Genomic DNA, 21,210 nt, shown 5'->3' with positions numbered 1-21,210 from the left:
TTAATGAGATATGAACTCATTCTAATGAAAGTTTAAGAGAAATGAGACTTGGATCACTCAAGTCTTGGACAAAGATTTATTAATATACATATTAGGAATCCACTTCTACCTTAGATCTGCCTAATCAAATAAAATGAACAGGAATTCACCAATTCTTCCAGTTTGGTAGAGTGAGTTTTCCCCAAGATTTACTACAATGGTGGATTTCTGGATAAATAGGTAGAAAAACCTTTAATTCAAATTCAATAATTAGTTATTAATATAAGAAATAATCATTTCTCTCAGTAAGCATGAACTTTCTTCTAATTCTTGAACTCTGTCTTCAAATACTCTTCTTTATGAGTCTTTCTTGGCAGCCCTTTCCTCTCCCTTACTCCCAACTCCATTACCTCCTTTCCTCACTGTCTATAGCACTTTAAATATCTATACATCTTAGCATTTTACTAGTTGCTGTCTTGTAGCATATACATGTGGCTATTCTTCACTTGAGTGAATGTAACTCTTGTGCATGGACACCATCTTTTACTTCTCTATTTCTCATCATACTCAAATGCCTACAAAATCTACTGTTGATGGACATTAACTGAGTGGGACTGCTGAGAGACATCACTAGAAATAAAAGAGAAACTCACAGGAAGGCAGTATATTGGAGACTCCTTAAACTTAGAAGTGCCTAGGTCAAAGAGCGATGGTCAAACATAAGTAGCTACTGCCACAGATAGGGGAGAAAGCAGCAGACAAGCCCTCAGAAATAATAATAAATTTCACCTAGAGATAATAGGGATGATTTTTGCCCCCTGCAAGTGAGGAAACAGGACCTGATAAAGTAGGAGTAAAATCCGGGTTTTTCTAACTTGTTAGTCAATGTTCTTTCCGTAATATTGTGCAATAATGCCTAAGTTCAAAAGGTAGTAGACAGTATTTGAGCCCTTAAACTAAATAGAACAAAGACTCAGTTCAGCATTTTCCAGGATTGCTTAAGGCTTTTTCTTCCTGACATTTCAGATACTGTTTTTCAAGATTTTTGTTTGTTCTTTATCATCATTTTAGAACTTACAGGAACCCCATCAATTTTAGGATATAGAAATTGAAGCCTAGAAAGCTAACTGATTTTCTTGATTCCCTTAGAGAACTGGTAGAATGGCATCCCGAACTGATATTAACCACTCCTAAAGTCTAGGGGTAATTGAATCTCAATTAGAAGGTAAATTAAAATTTCACTCTGAGACCCCTAGTTTAAACCAAGGAGGAGCTAAATTCAGAATAATTATTTGAGAGGAGATGGGATAACAGAAAGTTAACTCTAGTAGCTACATAATTTTGCACTTTGGGAAAGTATCACTTTAGGAAAGGAAACATGATATCAGGGATCTAGAAGGATGAATCTTGGATGACAATCTTGTACTTTTCTCACCAAACTCTGCCCAAATTCTTACTTAGGGAAGTACTTTGATAATTAGACTACTAAATATTTAAATGACACCTATATAAGCAACTTTAAACCATAATAACTCAAACATAAATTACCAGTTTAATCAAATTATTACTCATATCATAAACTATTACCTTTTTCTTCAGGAAATCTTGGATGGGATCTGAAATGACAAAAGTGAATGTTTTTTATATGATTGGAAAAATCACTGTCTTAATCCAACTAAGCAGAAATAAAGGATCTCCTTAAAGTTTAGGATATGTCTTCTGCTACCTTTTTAAAAATGCCAATCTGATGGTAAGGTAAGCCCCAGATTGAAGTATTCATAGAAAACCTATGCATAATAAGTAAGAAAGGCATTCCTTCTTCAGTTTATTTGAATCTCCAAATAGTTAAACCAAAATAATTTTACTAAAAATATTTTACAAATTATAGAATTATCCCAAACCAGGAAAGGATTATTGAGAAAAAGAGATACATAAACCAATGTCACTAATTAATATTTGCAGAACTATAAAAAGAGATAAAAACAAAGTGGCAAAAAAGTAGAAAAAAACTGCAGAAATCTATCAAAAATGTTCAATAACAGGTTATTCTTAGATGAGGAATGCAAGGATGAAATGATACTACCTCAACATGATAATAAAACATCTATCTAAAACCAAGACAGCATTATTTATTATGGAAAAATGTAAAAACTTTCAGTAAAGATCTAGCATAAATCAAACATGTCAATTAAGATAATTATTCTTTCAAACAACTTTAAAAATGCTCCCTAAAGAAGGAAATACTACCTATAGGAATAAATGAAATAAAGAAATTAAGACAATAACAATTGCTAAAGAATAGCATAACTATCTCCATTTATATTTTATATATGTTTTACTGAAAAATGCAAGAGAATCAACTGCAGAATCAATCACAAAACACTAAAACATCTTCAACCCAGTATTAGCGTATAAATCAAATCCCATGAAATATCTATATTTCTTACATACTACATTGATAGCAAACTTGAGTAAAAGGGAGAAAAAGAAATATTTAAAATACAGCAAAGTGCATGAAATTTGTAGTAATGAGCCTAACGAGAACACACAATATGCAAATACAACTGTATGATTAAAAATGGAAAAAGAAAATCCAAGTAATAAAGGAATTCCATGTTTTTGGTCAGATGATTTATAAATAAGATGATGCTGCCCATATTAATCTACAGATTTAATGTTATATTAATAAAATGCCAATGATATACTTTTTAGAATTAAATATAAACCAAAGGGCAGATCAAATCTTTAAGAAAATCAAAGGAAATAATGAGGGCAGGTAATAACAGAATAGAAAGGAGAATGGTATTTCTGCCTTTTACATTATTTTATAAAACAGTATTTTTTTTACAAGCAATCAAAAGGTGGATTCAAAAAAAAAATCTAGGTACTAGATAAGCTATGGAAGATTTAACCACAAATATTAACAGCAGTCTAGAATTTAATAAAATGAGAACTCAGATTCCTGAAGAATTAAATTATTTTAAAAAAATCTGAATAAGGAGTTTTATTAAAATTGTATTTTGACAAGAATCTTATATAATACAGCATAGTAAATTCTAACTGGCTAAAATATTTAAAGATTTTAAGAAAACCAAACCATGAAATTAGAGAATGTTATGAAAGAACTTTCATAATTACAAATAAAGGAATAATTCTTAACCAACAACATTTTGGAATAAAGGATAAAAGATAAAAAAGACAATTTTAGTTATATGAAAAGAAAGCATTTTTGTACAAATAAAATCTGTACAGCCAGAATAAGAAAAAAAATTTTGACAGGGAAAGATCCTTGTGTTAAACTTCTTTGACACAATTCTAACATCTAAAACCAATAAGAATTGATACAAATCTATAAGATAAAAAGCCTTTCCTCACTGGCTAAGTAGTCAAGGATAAGGATGCTTGCAGGAAATTTTTAAAATAAAAAATACAAACTATCATCGTAGTTTCATCAGTTAGCTAAAAAACAGAACAGAAATCGCCTTCAGTAATACAAATTTTATTGTTGTTCATCAGTCAGCTAAAAACTCAGAAAAACAGAAACTATCATCAGTATCACAGCTAAAAAAATGTTCAAAATTTCAATAATGAGAAAAATGCAAGTTAAAAGTACTAGGTATCATTTAATAGCCATTAAGCTGTCAAAGACAGTAAAACAAGGACATTTTCAATGTTGACAAGGCTGGAAGAAAATAGAAACAGTATAAGAATGCTGGGGATTAGTTTGTTTTTGGAAAGAATTTAGAATAATAAAATTATGAAATTGTTCATGCCCCTGTACCCCATTGATTTTACTATTGTGTTTATACATAAACAAGTTTATTGACAAAAAAAATAGAACTCTCTGGATAAAAAATATTCTTAGCAGCACTTTGAATATAATAACAAATAGTTAATATGTGCCCAGTAATAGGAAATGACTTAATATACTGTATTATTTGAATATAATCAAATATTTTATTCCACAAGAAAAAACACAGATGAAGAATTAAAGTAAACACGGAAAGATATAGTAAGTGAAATAGAATAGAAAAAGTAGGTTCAAAAATCTTAGAGCTGATCATATAAATACATGAGGCAATAACTAAGCACAAGTGAAATAATAATGGACAATATTTGTAATATCATGTTAAAAACCAAAACCCTTAACTTTCTTTCCTTTAGCAACTGTTGAATTATAAATGTATATAGCTGTATGAAGGACAGCAGAGTGGGGCAGTGGATATAGAGTGACAGTCCTGGAATTAGGAAGACTAAATTTTCTGAAAGCAAATCCAGCCTCAGACACTTAACCCTGTTTGTTTCAGTTTCCTAAAAATCACCTGGAGAAGGAAATGTTAAACCACTCCAGTATTTTTGCCAAAAAAAAAACCTTCAAATGGAGTCAACAGAATTAAATGTACAATCAGTTATAATTGCTGTTTTATTGAACTTTTTGGATGTGTTTATTATTTGTATGTGTATGCTTGGGAGGTTTCATTTTGTTAAAGAAATCAGATTAAGAAATAAAGGGGGGAAAAACAATGTTATGCAACTTACTTCTTTACAAATAAACTTTTTCTTTCTTCATTCTTGTTGATTTCTTGACTTAACTTGCTTAAAATTCTGTAAAAAATAAAACATATAAACATCAAAACTGCAAAACCAAGATCTATAGGTCACTCCATCATTCAGTCTGTATAACTAGATCCATGATATTCTTTAGTCAGTACAAAACAAAAGTTGTCAAGTAGATTAAGTTCATACTTTACCTTAAAACACTCATTGTTCAATTCTATTCTCTCTCTCCAGCCTTAGAGAATGAGAGCACTAAAAGGCTCAAATAGTATCCACCTCACTGGAGATGCCTCTAATTGGCATCTACCTATCTAGAGATGCAAGGGAACCTTATTTCTGCTTCTAGGAGAATCATGATGATGTACCTTGGAGTATTCATAGACATTCTTTAAATGGCTATGTTCAGCTGTTGTTTATGCTTCTTTCTCAAAGAGGATCATGACATCAGGGAAGCGCTATCAAGACCTGCAAGTGAGCTGGATTTAATTGAGGTAGCCTATACAAAAGTCACTAACCTTTCTCCCATAGAGTCGTCTGGGTAAAGTGGCCAGACATAGATCTGGACAACTGGAGATGATCCTGGATGCAGTGGGACACCTTGGTCTTTTAAGCTAAGGCCTTTATCACATTTCAGTTTGATTGAGGCAAAGAATGGCCTCTTTTGTGAAGTTAAAAAAAAAAAAATCAATCTGGGAGGAAAAGACTCTTAAGGGATTTTGGCCAAAACAGAAACAACTCCTATTTACTTTCACTCTGAGTCAGTCTGTATCCAAACAGTAAACATGTGGGGTTGAACTGGGACCTATTTTTGGCTGCTCTATGAGACCCAGAGTGAATTGGAGCTATAAACCCCAAGATATGTTGTTAGGCTTCAAAGATCAAAATTTACATTCCTTTGGGCAGAACACCCTTGGGTAACCCAGGGAGGAGAAAGTGAGGGTGGTGACTTTGCATAGCCTTCTCTCTCACTTAAATCCAATTCATTTGCATATCATGGCATCATCTCCCTGAAGTCATGGTCCTTTTTCAGAAGGACAAACAACAACTATGTGAATAATCAAAGCTGCCCCACTGCTGACCATTTCTTCAGCATAGCTCTTCCTTCCTTCCTCTTTCTTTCTTTTTTCTTTCTTTCTTCCTTCCTTTCTTTCTTTCTTTCTTTCTTTCTTTCTCTTTCTTTCTTTCTTTTTTCCTTTCTCTCTCTCTCTCTCTCTCTCTCTCTCTCTCTCTCTGTCTCTCTGTCTCTCTCTCCCTTCTTTTTCTTTCTTTCCTTTCTCATCAACTAACAACATGGTGAAAAAGTGACTCTTTGGCTGAAGAGGCATTCAAAAATGATTATCAGGGCTCTTTTTTTTTTGGCACTGCACCATCTATGCCCCCTTGTTATGTTTTTTTAGTAAAATATCCCTTTGCCAAAGCTAAATGATTTTAAGTGGTTAAATGGAAGTATTTTAGTCACTAAACTCTGGAGAACACAACTGATTGGAATAGAGATACTTCAGCCACTCAGGGTTATCCTGAAACTCTGGGGAGAAGATGAATCAACTTGGCTTTTAGTAAGGGAGCCAGCATATACAAGATACATTGCTCATGCTATCACTTGACCTGGAATAATCACTCAGCTTTCTGCCCAAGCAAGTCTTGCCCCTTTTGTTTATAACAATCAGCACTACCACCACCCAACACCTCCTATTTATGCAATGCTTAAGTCTAACATGAAAAAAATATAAAGGAAAGGGACTTTAGTTATTTGTACATAAATGAAAGATTACATGAATAAAATATTCTTACTATTTGCTAGGCACTATAACTGAGAAATACAGATACTACAGATAAGCAAATTGTGTCTGTGTGTGTACACAGGTTCACCTTGGGGGAGACACAGTTATTATACATGTATCAACATGATTTGGACATGGCTGCAAAATGGTGAAGTGGTCTGGGCAAGATAAGGTAAAATCATACTTGTCAGAGCCTTGAATCCCAGGAATATAATCCAAATTCTTCCACTAGAACTCTCTCTATGCCAAAGTCAATCAGTTAATGCATTCTTGTGTTGCTTAAATGACAATGTAATATTTCAAAAAATAGAGGAAGTGACAAGGGAGAGCTGTTGTTCTAACCTGACTCTGATTAACGAGAAGGCACTAACCACCAATATAAAAAAAAAAACTGATATAAAAAAATGAAAAGAAAAGGGTTCAGAGGGAGATTTTATCTTAATTAATTCTATCTTAGATTTGATAACACAGAAGGGGAAGTAATGTCAGGGATACCCTCACTTTGGGGACTATTTCACAGAGAAAGCTAGGGAGGCCCTTAGCCTGAAATCCTTTAGGCAACACAGATCCAAGAAGCATGGGGAAACATTCAAGATGGAATTTTAAAAACACAAATATAAATAGTATCAATGAGAAAGAAAACAGGGAGTTGTTGAAGAGGAGCAAAATGGGATGCATTGGGAGCTCATTCTCGTATTTACATTTTTAAGAGTGTACATAGAGAGAATAGAAGCAGGATTAGGTAATAAAAAAAAACAAAAAATAACCTGATATGATCCTGTTAGCATGGTGTCAGACCACTAATGCTCACAGTGAACTGTAACTGTGGGTGAATGTTAAGGACACAAACAAGTTTTATTCATTTATTTATTTATTTTAGTTAGACTGTGGAAAAGAAGAGAGACTCAAAAGAGAAATATCTCTTCAGGGAAATAAAGCCATGATAGAAAGTAAACAATTATTATTTTTTTAAAAATTTTCTATTAGCAATTCCTGAAAAGTTCAGTGAGCCTTGTACTAGAAAGAATAGAACAAAAATGGTTAATAGAACTTAAAACTAAAGGTACCTGAGCAGATATCATACAAACAATTAGATATTTTGGATACATTAAAATTCACTTGTCCTGAACAAAGTGAATCTCAAGGTGCTTTGAAAATTTGCAGGTTTTTATTATGGAGTCACTGTCAGCAATTTTTGTAAGAAATGAGAGAGGAGGTGCTGGAAAATTGGAGAAAAGCAAATGTCTTAGTTTTAGAGAAAGAGAGCAGTCTTCCAACTATAAATTGGTGAACTTGACTTTAGATTCCTGAATCATATAACTAAATAGTTGGTGGACTCACTGGAATTGCAAACAATAAACCTCAGGGCCATCTTTTTTGCATTAAGAACAGACCATATCAAACCAATCGTTTCTTGTTTTTTTTTTGATGATGTTACTAAATTGTTAAAATATTTCTCAGTCTAGTTCTCAATATTTTCAAAATGTACTAGAACCTTCAGCAAGGCATTTGGGAAATTCTCTGAAACTATCCTTGTCAACAATGACAGCAGAGTTAGATATATTTGGAACTGGTTAAGAGCATAGAACCTAAAAGTAGGCATTAATGACTCAATGTCAACTGGAAGGGGGTATCTAGTGACTTGACTCAGCCATCTTTGCTATTTAATGTCTTAATTAAAGACAAGTGAATGTATTTTTATTAAGTTTATAGCTGTCACAAAGTTAAGAGAGTTAACGTATTGGATCATAGAATCAAAAATCCAAAAAATATCAATGGGATAAAACAATGGTATGAAGCTAACAATGGAGATACATGTAAAGTCTTACTTGAGTTAAAAATAAAATCATAAATAGTAGATAAGGTTCTATTCCTAATAATATTGTCTGAAAAATTATTTTAGCATACTGTAAACATGAGTCAACGAACAGTATTCTGGATAGCCACGAACACACAAAAGAGGAAACTGTGGTTTTTAGGCCACAAAGAATGTCCAGAGCAAGTGAAAAAATATAGCAAGATCATGTCTGACCTGACTATTGCATTCAGCTCTGGGAACCATCTCATGAATAACATTGGCAGACTGCTGAGTCTCTAGAGCAGGCCAGGAGAGTCAAACATTTAAATGATAGTATATAGCAATCTGTTGAAGGATCCTGGGGTGCTTAGCTTAAAAAAAAGCATTGACTTGGGGAAAGGAAAGTTTTATAGAAGCTTGTCTTTTAGTATTTTAATGTCTCCCTCTCTCTCAATAGCTATCTATCTAAATAGATAGCTAGATACCGATATAAATATATATATATATATAATTATATATCTATTTATATTTATACACACACACACACACACACACACACACACACACACACACACAAACATATGAAACTAGATTTGTTCTACTTGGCCCCAGCAGGCAGAGCTGGGAGAAATGAGTCAAGGTTATCATGAAACATATTTCAGTTCCACTAAGTAAAAATACCTAACAAATAGACTTGTTTCCATATGGAATGACCTGTCTTGACCACTGACTACTGAAGTTCTTCAGGAGGAGATTGAATGACCACTTTTCTGGAATGCTTTACTTAACTATGCCTATTTAGTTATAGGTTGGATGAGATGAAGTTTTAGGTACCAGGAATCATATTATTATAATACCAATTCATTCACATAATAACTTTAGTAATTCTAAGTGGTGCAAGAATGTTCATTTGTTTGTTTATTTATTTATTCATTGATTTATTTATTTGTCTGTCTCTTATTTTGCATGTCAGAAAACTGAAACTTAAAGAGGGTGACCAGCCCAGAATCATGCAATCAATAAGTGTTGCAACAATGACTCTAATCCAGCTTTTCTTACTTTAAACCCAAAGCTTTATTTACTATATTTCCTGACCTCTCTAGAGAGCTCTGGGATCCTATAGGCTATCAAGTCCAGAGGAAAATCCTTAATGAAAGGAGAATACTTTCATCTAGAGGGAGGAGAGGGCATGATAGAGAAAAACAGCTAGAGTTCCTGGCAACCACTGACATGAGAGAAATACTGCTGTCCCTGGCTTTACCTTCATCTAGCTTATTTGTGATTATGATTGGTGTATTCAGTAGTTCCTGGGACCTGCTCATCATGAAACGATGCAATTGTAAAATTCTCCAGACTTCCTTTGGTTATAATAATATAAAAGCCTCAAGTCTTTCTCCTCTCCAATTCAGTTTACATAAAGCTAACACTTCATGAACTCTTAAGCTTTAACTAGATGAGCAGCTAGTAAATAGAACACTGGGCTTAAGAAGCAGGAAGACTCATGTTTATGAGCTCAAATATGGTCTAAGACACTAGTTGTATGATCCTAGGCAAGTCATTTGCTCCTGTTTGTCTCAGTTACTCATCTGTAAAATTGAACTGGAGAAGGAAGTGACAAATTACTCTAGTATCTTTGCTAAGAAAACCCCAAAATAGGATCATGAAGAGTCAAACATGACTGAACAAAAGTAACAACATCTAACCTGATAGTTCTTCTTGCTGTTTCTCAAACACAATAATCTCTTGCCTATTTCTCATTCTCTCTTCACACTCAACTCTTAGAATCCCCTTTTTTTCCTTTGTGGAGGTTTATTTAAAAATAAAAACTTGTTTAGTTCAACTAAAATTAACAAAAAAGTAAATATTTCTCTAGTCTACAATCTATTTCTGATCTTTTCTCTTTCTCTAAGGCCTGAGTAACCCTTTCTCTTAGGAAGTGTGGAAAATATAAAGAATGAAAACTAAGGCCTTGGAAAATGAATTAAACTTAGAATAAGAAATACCTCTTTTGAGGCTAAGATCATCACCTTTCCAAATCCTTAAATGGAGTAACATTGTGCTGGTAAATGTTTAACAATGGGTTTTCGGAATGAAGAAAAAAAAGTAACACTACATTTTAAAATTTAATCCATATTATTACCCTTTTTCCCATCACTTTTTAATTAGACAATCTTAACTTGACTCTTTCTATTTAGAAAGTCAACAAAACAATAAATAACTTCTAAAAGTTTAATAGTTAGCTCTACAAAGAGTCAGCTCCAACACAACCCTTGGAGAGGTTATCTTACCTAAAGGCAATGTCCTCTTTTTCCATTCTAAATAGAATAGTAATGGACAGAGATCAAAGTTTCTTTTGATTTCTCTAGATCTTTCCCTACAACTCTGGAGGGCAATGGTCAAAGAGAAATGGGTAATGTTAGGAAGTTGGTTTTCCCAGAATGTTCTGGGGATATTAACATTAACATTCTGGGAATGTTAAGAGATTATTTTCTATTAGATGGGAGTAGGAGGTTAATCCAAACTGTTTTTAATCAGTTTGACATTTTCTTCATTCAAGATTTCTATAAATGTTCCTTTAAATTTAAATTAGAGATATCTAATCACCATAGGAGGATTCTGCCAGATTGGACTTTTTTCCTGAGCAGAACAATGCTTACATTTAGAATGATGTTGAATTGATCATTTCTGACCTTCTTGTATACAGGAGAGTATTAATATTTTTCTTCAATACTTTTTAAGATCAGCTTAAACATGGAAACTTTTTTGATCTCCCTCATGACTAATAATGTCTTCCTCTGAAAAATTATATTTCATTTATTATTTATGTTTATGTATACACACACACACACACACACACACATATATATATATATATATGTATATATATATGTTATCTCCCTTGATGGACAACTAAGAGATGAAGTGGATAGAACTCTGGTTTTGGAGTTAGGAAGACCTGAGTTCAAATCCAGACTCAGATACTTACTAGTTGTAGGATACTGGGCAAATTGCTTTACCTTATTTGCTTTGGTTTCTTTTTTAAAAATTGAACTAAAGAAGGAAATGGCAAACTGCTCTAGTGTCTCTGCCAAGAAAACACCCAATGGAACAATTAATAGTTGAATATGACTGAAAAACAACTAAACAACAACTTTTCCCTTGATGGAATGTAAACATTTTGAGTGCAGGCAAAAAATATTAAACATTTACTATGTGCTACATACTGTGCTGGACTGAAGACTGTCTTTGTCTTCTTGGAGTTTTCATTCAAATGATGGAAACTGTTTCTTTTTTACGGAGACAGGGGATCCCCAAAACCTAGAAAATTATGTTGTTGTTTGGTCATGTCCAACTCTTTGTGACCCTGTGTACCATACAGTCCCATACTGTCCATGGGATTTTCTTGGTAAAACTACTAGTTTGTTATTTTCTTCTCCAGTGGATTTAGGCAAACAGAGATTAAGTGACTTGCCTGCATCAAACAGCTAGTAAATGGCTGAGACTCAATTTGAATTTAGGTCTTCCTGATTTCAGGCCCAGATTTCTATCCATTTGATCTACCTAGCTGTCTCCATTACAATATTAACCACAAAAGGTGGTTAATAAATGCTTGCTTATTGATTCTGATATCCCTTGACTATATACATTACTTAAAGTTCTCTGAGGATGATGTAAATATAATGTCAGGAACAAATAGAACTATTTGCCTTTGTCAGAACTAACCCTCAAAAAAAATGGTGATTATATCATCTCCAATGGAGACCACTATTTCTACCAACTAGAATCAAAATGCTTCCTTTTGGAAAAACTACATTAAAATTGTTGGTTTTCATTCATGCCTGTAAATTATTAATGTATATGAACATATATGTGTATATATATGGATGACTATGAATACATATATATACATACACACACACACACACACATATATATATATATACATATATATATATATATGTATATATATTTATGTGGGGTGTGGGTGTGTATCACATTGTGAGGTTGCCAGGGCTCCTGTAACTACTGAAGGAAGGAAGTACCAAACCACACAGCCACAGTAGTGTTGCAACAAGGGGCTGGCAAAAGAATTAGAATTAGGCCAGGCAATTGCATTTGCAGAAAGCAGTACCTGACTAGGTTCTCCATCCATTTAAGAATACCCAAAGCATTTGGGAGAATGCTTGCCAAGCTGAGGGATAGTCAGGAGATTTCTTTTCCCTCCAGTCTTTTCTAAGCCTTTATCTGTGAAGCCTTTCCCTGAGAACTAATCACAGCCTGTCTGTTGACCCCCACTTCTTTTGCCTTAAAGGTCAATAAATTGCTGGAGGTGACTCATTTTCTCTCTTCCCACACACACTCAAGATTCCTGGACCAGGAAAAAAGGTTGAAATGGAGTGAGGGGACAGGTGAGTGACTGGAAGGCAATAAATCTCTTTTTTACTGAGTCAAAGAGATGAAGTAAGGAGGTTTCTTTGTTCTCTGCATTAGCTGAGAAGTAGGATGAAAAAAAAAACTCAGAACAAGGTCTGTCTAAGCCCTGCCAAGTTCCCAGGAAACTATGTAGGTCACTTCAATAAAAAGATCAAATGATTCACAGATATTTTCCTAACACAAGGAACTATGGATAAATCAGTGGATTTCTTGTGCTACTATTTCCTTATCTTTAAAATGGAGATTATAAAACCTACTCTGTGTAGGACATCATTAAGGTTCAATGGAGATACCCTATCAAATGTAAAATATTCTGGTCATTTTAATCATATTCTCACAAACAGCAATTACTATGAGGTTTCTGTGTAGGAGTGAAGAAAAAGATGTTGGTGTGAATATCTTCCCATATGCTTTCTTGAAAAACAGTTTGATTTTGCCTATATAAGGTCAGGAGTTGTTTCCCCCAGGATGATTTTTAATAATTGTTATTATAATGGCTCAAATTTATACAGTTTTATTCAATCAATATAAACTATATAAATTTATAAATTTAAAAGGTTTGTAAGGTATTGTACATGTAGCCTCCTTTGATCCTCATATCCTGTGAAGTAGGTGTTATGTCCACTTTACAGATCAGGAAACTAAAGGTGAGAGAGGTTAGATGCCTTATTTAGAGTCAAACAGCTAGTGAATGTCCGATGGAGGGAAAGTCCAGCCCCATCCACTGAATCACCTTCATTCTCCTGTAAATGGTACAAATGATCATTTTTCTTCTTTTCCTGGCTGTCTTGTCTCTTTGTACTACAAATACAGTCAGGAAGACCTCTTTATCATCAGAAAGGTCTCATAATCTTTCTTAGCCTCAGTTTTCTCATCTGTAAAATGGCAGTGCCAATAATAATTACGGAATTTAGTTCACAGGGGTTTTGTGAGGTTCAAATGAGATAATGTAATAGAAAGAGCAGGTCTGGGTAGGTAGGTGACTCTGTGGATAGAGAACCAGGTTTGATATCAGGAAGTCTATTTCTTTAGTTCAGATCTGTGTGATCTTGGGCAAAGTTACTTAGCCCTGTTTCTCCCAGTTTCCTCATCCGTAAAAATGAATTGGAGTGGGAAATGAATAGTAAATCGCTCCAGTATTTTTGCCAAGAAAACCCCAAATGGAATCAGAAGGTGTCAGAAACAACTGAATAAAAGAGAACATGAGGTGGCAAAGTAGAAAGAATGTTGGAATTAAAGTCAGAAGATCTGAATCCAAATCCTCCCTTTGAGACTTACTAGAAGTGACTCTAAGTAAGTCTCTCAACCTCAATTTCCTCATCTATAAAAATGGATATAATAATAATAATAATAATAATAATAGTAATAACCTAAATTTATGACAAGGTTATCATGAGAATTAAAGGCAAAAATATATATAAAGTACTATATAAATGCTATTTTATTATAGAATTTTGTAAATCTTGAAGTTACAAATATCATTCTCTTCCAGCAGGATCTCCCTGCCTTTGAAATAAGTTGTTTATTCACACAGTACAGAGCAGAGCCAGCTGCTCTGCTGGCCTAGGTCCTATTACTCCAAATACTTTTCTCTTATGTTTTCATTCTTAACTTGTTCACCCTAACCTATTATGCTCACAATTCCTCCAACTCTCCCATTTCTTTTTCATAGCTCATTTAGAAAATTTCCCATCTTCAAATGCTCCTCCATATAGATGAGGAAATTAGCTCAGCTATTCTGAAAGCACCCTTTCCAGATGAACGCTGATCATTTAATAAACAGCTGACAACAACCAGTCCCTGTGAGCTGACTCAGTCCATGAATTGGCTTAAACTTGATTTTAAAATAGTGAAGGTATCTACAGAATCACTCTACCACCCAGCACTATCTGCAGATCCTGTGCTTATGGGAGTCCAAATGCCCCCTGACTGCTCTACTTTACATATTTTCTTTAAGCTATAATACTTTAATTTCAAAGCACAAATACTAATAGAACTATACCAAGTGTGGGCCTCTACCTGAGACATGCTCTAGAGACCCTTCTCCAGGAAACTCAGGCCCTTCCACTTCTCTCCTGCTCCTTCATTCACCCTACTATTTTGTCTTATGCCAGTCTCAGAATTTGGCATATTTTTCACTATTCTAGTCTCCTTCAAGATTCTCCCAAGTTCCATCTTTCCCATTGCCTTTGGCATAATATCTACAAAGTATGAGTTGGTGTTGTTTTCCATTATCTTCCAATAGCTTCCTATTTTTAAGTCCTGATTCTCCGAGTAGATTCTAGGTCCCGTGAGGCAGGTGAAAATGTCTTATACTTCTACCACTGTCCTGAATCCTCCATAGCTCTTAGCACAAGGTAAGGATTGGGTTTATTGTTGCTTTTGATCAAATGTTTCATGTACTCTATGACCCAATTTTGGGGGTTTCTTGGCAAAAATTTTGGAGAGGTATGCCATTTCCTTCTCCAGGTCATTTTAATAGAGGAGGAAACTAAGACAAACTGGGTAAAGTAACTTGCCTAGATATTGTTTGTCCTTTGTTCTCAAAGAAGACTCTTACATCAGAAAACTGATACCATGACATGCAAGTGACTTAGATTTGAGTGAGGGAGTGATTCACTATCTCATCTGGAGCCATCTGGGTCCAGGGACCAAACATGAATCAGGATCACTGAAGATGGCCCTCACCTACCTTGGTATCACAGAGCTAGGAAGTATCTAAAGTCAGATTTGAACTGTCTTCCCCATCATAGCACTCTATCACTGCACATTTCACAGTCCTATGTAACTTTATTCAGAGAAAAGCTTTGCCCTGAACTAAGGTAGATATGAACTTTGAGAGTGGTTGGGGGCAGAGAGACCCTGGAGGAAAAGGAGGCCCAGGGCCAGCCTGTAGAGTGTTGCTCTTATTCTACAGAAAGAAGAAAATGGGTCTTTTCTTTTTCTCGGGATGATGTTGGCAATGTATACAGAGAAAAAAAGAGAGTAAGAAGACTGAAAAGGACAATGGAAATCAAGAGAGCATTAGTCTTAGTTCCTTCTCTAGCTCATTGTGACTTTAGACATATTACTTGTCTCCTCTGGCTATACCACTCTATCTTGGAGATGAATTAGGATAACTAGCAGACAAGGTGAATGGGACTTCTGTCTTGGACACTGGTCCCCAAGTCTTACCTTGCAAGCTGTTCTCTGGTCCCCAAACCTCCCAAAATCTATTCTCTTTCAGGGTCATCCTACTCCTCAAGCCCCTCATTCTAAGGGTAGGGCATTTTGCTGGATGGACCACTACCTTCTTTGGAAGGTTTGTACCTGTCAAAAGTGTCATATCTCCTGTACCCCTTCTCCCCCATGCTCATACAAATTTAATGAAATTTGTCTCAAACGCAATCACCTTTAATTAAAGTGCTAGATTAAATTATCCAGCTCTAATAATTTATGAATATGAATTCTAGGTATTTCATAAATATCTTTCCTTAGTTAGAGGTAGAATCATCATGTAATAGATTTTTTTCTTTCCTTTGGTATATTTTTCTTTGCTTCCTTTTCTTTTCTTTTCTTATTTTATTTTATTTTGTTTTTCTCCTCGTTACATGCAAAAACAAGTTTCAACCTTTACTTTCAAAACCTTTAGTTCCAAATTCTCTTCCTTCCTCCCAACCAACTTTCTTTCTCATTCTCTTCCTTCCTCCCAACCAACTTTCTTTCTCATTTGGGAATCAAATTACTTGGTATAGATTAAAAATGTGTAGTCAAGAAAACATTACCACAGTAGTTATGTTTTAAGTGTAGCTGTATGTAAAAGTAAACATAAGCACCCCCCCTAAAATAAAGAGAAACCTCAAGAAAAATTAAGTTACAAAAGAAGTAAACTTCAATTTGTATTCAGACACCATCCAAATCCTAAGACTGAGACACCTATATTAGAGAGACCAGGGTTCTACTTTTGGGAGAAGACATCTTCTGTTCTCATGTCAAAGCAGGGAAGCCCTCAGAAGCCAGGGTGCCAAGACAGGAGTCCTGAAGTTTGTTGGGTTTGGGACTTGCCTAACTTTTGTTTGCCCTTCTGAACCCTATCCCTCATCCCTTCCATGATACTGAGAGGTTCAGGAGGGTATGGGTATGGGGGGGTTATGTTTGTTCTTGCTATACATTAGAGACAAATATTCTTTTGTGAAAGCTAATCTATTAATTGTTAAATGTAATTGGGTGCTTTTGGTTTTGTTCAGTTTTTTTTCCATCCTGTCCAACTCTTTGAAACCTCATTTGAAATTTTCTTAGCAAAGATACTGGAGTGATTTGCCATTTCTTTCTCCAGCTCATTTTCCAGATGAGGAAACTGAGGCAAACAGAGTTAAGTAACTTAGCCAGGGTCCCACAGCCAGGAAGTGTGAGGTTCAGTTTTGAATTCAGAAAGAGAAGTCTTCCCAACTCCAGATTCAACATTCTATTCACTATACCACCTATCTTCCCCAGCTGGGTGCTTAAACACCCCAAAAATTGAGGAAACAAAATTTCTAGGACTTTGAGTCAATGACAGAGACATTCACCTCTGATTCCCCCTTAAGAGTTCTGGAGATCTCTGGAGAAAAGGGTTAAAAAATATCAATCTTGGTTTTCAGATTGGTCAATGTGGTCACTGTTATAATAGGGACATAAATTGAAAGCAAGAATCTAGTTCAAACCCCTCATTTTATATAATGAGGAAACTGAGGTCCAGGTCAACAAAGTGACTTGCTTCAATTCATATGGATAATAATGATCAGAGACAGGATTTGAATTCATGTCTTCTGATTCCAGGGTCATTTCCAGGTATATCATTATGATACTAATCAGGTATATCATTATGATACTAATACCTGTTATGTACCAAGAAGTAGTCATAATAGATAGATTGTGTGTTGGGTGCTGTGGGAGATACAAAAGAACTACAAAGTACTCTTAGAGTTTCAAATCAATATAGATGTTAAGACAGAATGTCAGAAAACTCAGGCAGCTTTGAGTCCTCCCTAACACATTTATCCACTCAGTCTCAAACCCGGTGATTTAGTATTGATCCCCCTCCTCTGAACTTCTCTTGTATGAAATCTTTCCTACAATCCACACTTCACTATGTTTAGATTATTGAAATGTGTATATGTTGCTATGCTCTGGATGAATTCTACTCTGCTCACACTAATCAAGAATTTTTCAAAGCACAGAGCTATCAAGTTATTTCTCTGCTATAATTCCTCATCATTTACTGATTACATAGAAACTCCTGATTCTGGAATTCAAGACCTTTATCAATTTGAAATCTTCCAAGATTCAATCTGACTCTAAATCTATGGGGTTTTGGGTTGCTTTTTGTTTGTGTGTGTTTTTAGGTCTATGAATCCAAGCTCACCTTTATGTCATACTGCTTTGTTTTATGTACTCTACCTTCTAGACCAATTGGAGTATTTTTGTTTTTGTGTCCTTATTCCTTCCCCCCCCACTTCTCCCCAATCTGGACTTTAAAAAAAATTTTTTTAAATTTATTTTAAGGCAATGGGGTTAAATGTTTTGCCCAAGGTCACTCAGGTAGGTAATTATTAAGTGTCTGAGGCTGGATTTGAACTCAAGTCCTCCTGACTCCAGGGCCACTCATTCCATCCACCTAGCCACCTAGGTACCCCCCCCCCCCAATCTGGAACTTTAGCTGACTATCCCCTATGGCTCTCCTCATTCTACTGCCTTCTCTTTGTTAATTACCTCCAGTTTTTTCCATCCTATTAGCACATAATTCTTTGCACATTGTCTTTCCCTATAGGCTCAGAACTCCTTGAAGGCAAGGACTGTCTGTTGCTTTTCTTTATATCTCCAGTTCTTAGTGCAGCTTAATAAATGTGTATTGACAGACTGACTGATTTTGTTCAAATTCCTGGAATAAGATTCTTCACGCCTTGATTTCTGAAAACTTATTCAGGTGCCATTCTACATCTCTATCTCCTCAAATTCCTCATAACACTTTGTCTATACCTTTCTTTTTTAAATTGACATTGACTTAATTAGGGACTTTGGAAGGCCTAACTTTTATTTAGTTTTATCTTGCCAATATAGCTTCCTTTTTTTCCTTCTTTTAAATGACCAAGATTTTAGTTTCTCTTTCTCCCATGGCTTCTTTCCCCAAAAGAAAAGAAATAATCCCTTGCAATAAATATGTATAATCAAATGAAACAAATCCCTACATTGACTATCTCCATGGATATATGTCTTTTTTTCTATTCATTTCTATCACCTCTCTGTTAGGAGAACAACCCCTTTTTTACAAATGAGAAGACCAAGACAGAGTGGTTAAGTGACCTGGCAAACGTTTCATAGATAGCAATTAGTAGAACCTAGATTTGAAACCAGTTCTGATTGCAAATCTAGTACTCTTTTTACTGTACTATGTTAAAAGATGGGGGGTGGAGAGAATCAACTTGGTGGCTCAGTGAAGCCTGAACCTGGAGTTGGGATGATATTTGAGTTCAAATCTGGCTTTAGATATTTAATGGACAAATCACTTAACCCTATTTGCCTTAATTTCCTCATCTGTAAAATGATCTGTAGAAAGACATGGCAAACAAATCCAGTATAAAGATACTGGCAAAGAGCAAGAAAACCCCAAATGGTGTCACAAAGAATTGGACATGACTGAAAACAAACCAAAACTGAACAACAATGAGCTAATAAATCATCTCAAATGGTCAAAGTCTTGGAATGCAAAGAAGAAAAGAAGAAATCTAGCCCTAGCACCTTACGGACTCTGATCCCCAATTGCAGCAGCTGAAGATTCAAAAAAGACTGTACCTTCATCTAATCCATCCTTCTTGCCATTTTATGTATGGAAAAAAACTGAGATCCACAGAGACTGAGTTGGCTACCATAGCCAGAAGTGGTACATGAACACACTTCAAATCACATGCTCTTTCCTGTTCAAGCAAGAGATCTGAAACCCAGGATAGTCACAAGGTTCTCTACCACAATCCAGACCCTGCCTGCCTGCCTCTTAAAGCCACAATATATTCTGCACTCTCCTTTATAAATTGTGAGCTGGCATTGTTCACTGAGGGAATGGCACCATTTCTTTTCTTTCTAACCACTCAGCATCTGTGTTTGCTTTAGCATCTCCCTCTAGCACTAACCATCTTGCCCCACTATCTTCTCTCACATATCTCCTCCTCACTTAGCTGGTGATATGTACTTTTAGAGAAAATGGAATCAAATGCCCTTTTTTCACAGAGAAGGTTGCTGACTTCTTTTTCAGTAAAAACAAGAACACAGAAAACTGCACATTTTAAAATCATTTACCTAACCTAGAGATTCAAACCCTTCAAAACTTTTTTCTTGTCATTTTCTAGAGACCAAAGTGAGATAGCTTCTTCAAGAGTCTACCATGATAAGAGGATCTGAGTTCAAATCTGACCTCAGACACTTAATTGCCTGGCTGTGTGACCTTGGGCAAGTCACTTAACCCCATTGCCTTAAATAAAAATGTTTAAAAAAAAGAGTCAACTGGGATGACCAACTGTCCTCAGAGCCTTCCTATGGGGTTACTTAATTTCCCTGGCCTGTAGTGGTGAGGGGAGGAGATGACAGGAGGGAGTTTTGAGAAAACAAGCAGGAAGAAAGAGAAGATAAATATCACTGCCTTCACAACTCGGGGTACACCTAGAAGAACTGGAGATGGTCATTGGGAACCTCTCAGTTCCTACCTCCTGAGTCTCATAACACGTCTGTACCAATGATCTCAGAGACACTAAAATGAGCTTGGGAGGAGGAAGGGAGGGAGGAGGCCTCTCGTGACATCTCCTTTCCGTTCTCCCTCAACTTCCTTCTCTGCACTGAGGGGTGTGGGTCTTGAAGTCTCCTTCTGGGCTGAAGCTTGAGTGTGGTGACTCATGCCACCTTCTTTTTCATCTTTTAAAATAACTGCTTCAGTGTTATCTTCCTGCCTCAGGCTTGAGTCTCTCTCTCTCTCTCTCTCTCTCTCTCTCTCTCTCTCTCTCTCTCTCTCTCTCTCTCTTTCTCTCTCTCTCTCTCCTTAACTAGGGAGCAATATCTCTGCTTCCCTCACCAGCATACTACTCACAGAGGTTCTGGGAGAGGAGACAGGGTGCTTGGTCACAAGGACTTTTAGAAGGGCCTGCAGACCCTTCCTCTCTATACTATGATGGACAAGTTACATTTACTACTAATCTTTTACCCATTGTCATCTTATTGATATCTGCCCTAGAATGTGATACCCAGAATGGGACAAAGTGTTCTAGGTGTGGCCCAACCAAGCTCTTGAGTTCCTTCAAGTCTCTTCTTCACCTACTCCTAGAGTTATAGAATCCAGTGCCAAAAATATGGGTCCTCTGACTTAAGATGTGGATTCCATATTACCAAAACCTGGATCCTACATTGGAAATTAGGTCTTGATGTTTTAAATGCTGTAGATATGAATCTAATACAGATTAATAGAAGATAAACCCCTAGAAATAAAGAATAATTTAATTTTCTTTTGTATCTTCAGCACCTAGAGCAGTTAGCCTATATGATACTTAATACTTGTTGACTCAATATATAAGTGAAGATAAGTCTTTGGGAATGGAATTTCATAATATACATATATATATATATATATATATATATATATATACATATTACTTTTGTCCT

General features: G+C 35.4%; 1 protein-coding gene across 2 annotated transcripts in view; it reads right to left on the bottom strand.

Moving 5' to 3' along the window:
• Positions 1–100: 100 nt before the first annotated feature.
• Positions 101–21,210, bottom strand: part of LOC141506038 (lymphocyte cytosolic protein 2-like) — a 40,538-nt gene continuing 19,428 nt past the window's right edge. Inside the window, exons 4-5 of one of the 2 annotated variants that reach the window (XM_074212441.1) lie at positions 4,519–4,584; positions 101–1,595 (exon numbers count right to left, since the gene is read on the bottom strand). In XM_074212441.1, the coding sequence (XP_074068542.1) occupies positions 1,553–1,595; positions 4,519–4,584 (109 nt within the window). In that variant the 3' untranslated portion in view covers positions 101–1,552. Of the gene's footprint in view, positions 1,596–4,518; positions 4,585–4,610; positions 11,434–21,210 lie in introns of those variants that run through there. The other variant, XM_074212443.1, reaches the window with a different exon arrangement.

Source organism: Macrotis lagotis, chromosome 1 (genome assembly GCF_037893015.1).
Source record: "Macrotis lagotis isolate mMagLag1 chromosome 1, bilby.v1.9.chrom.fasta, whole genome shotgun sequence".
Lineage (NCBI taxonomy): Eukaryota > Metazoa > Chordata > Mammalia > Peramelemorphia > Peramelidae > Macrotis > Macrotis lagotis.
The sequence above is the reverse complement of the archived record's forward strand: the minus strand, read 5'-3'. Positions and strand labels throughout refer to the sequence as shown.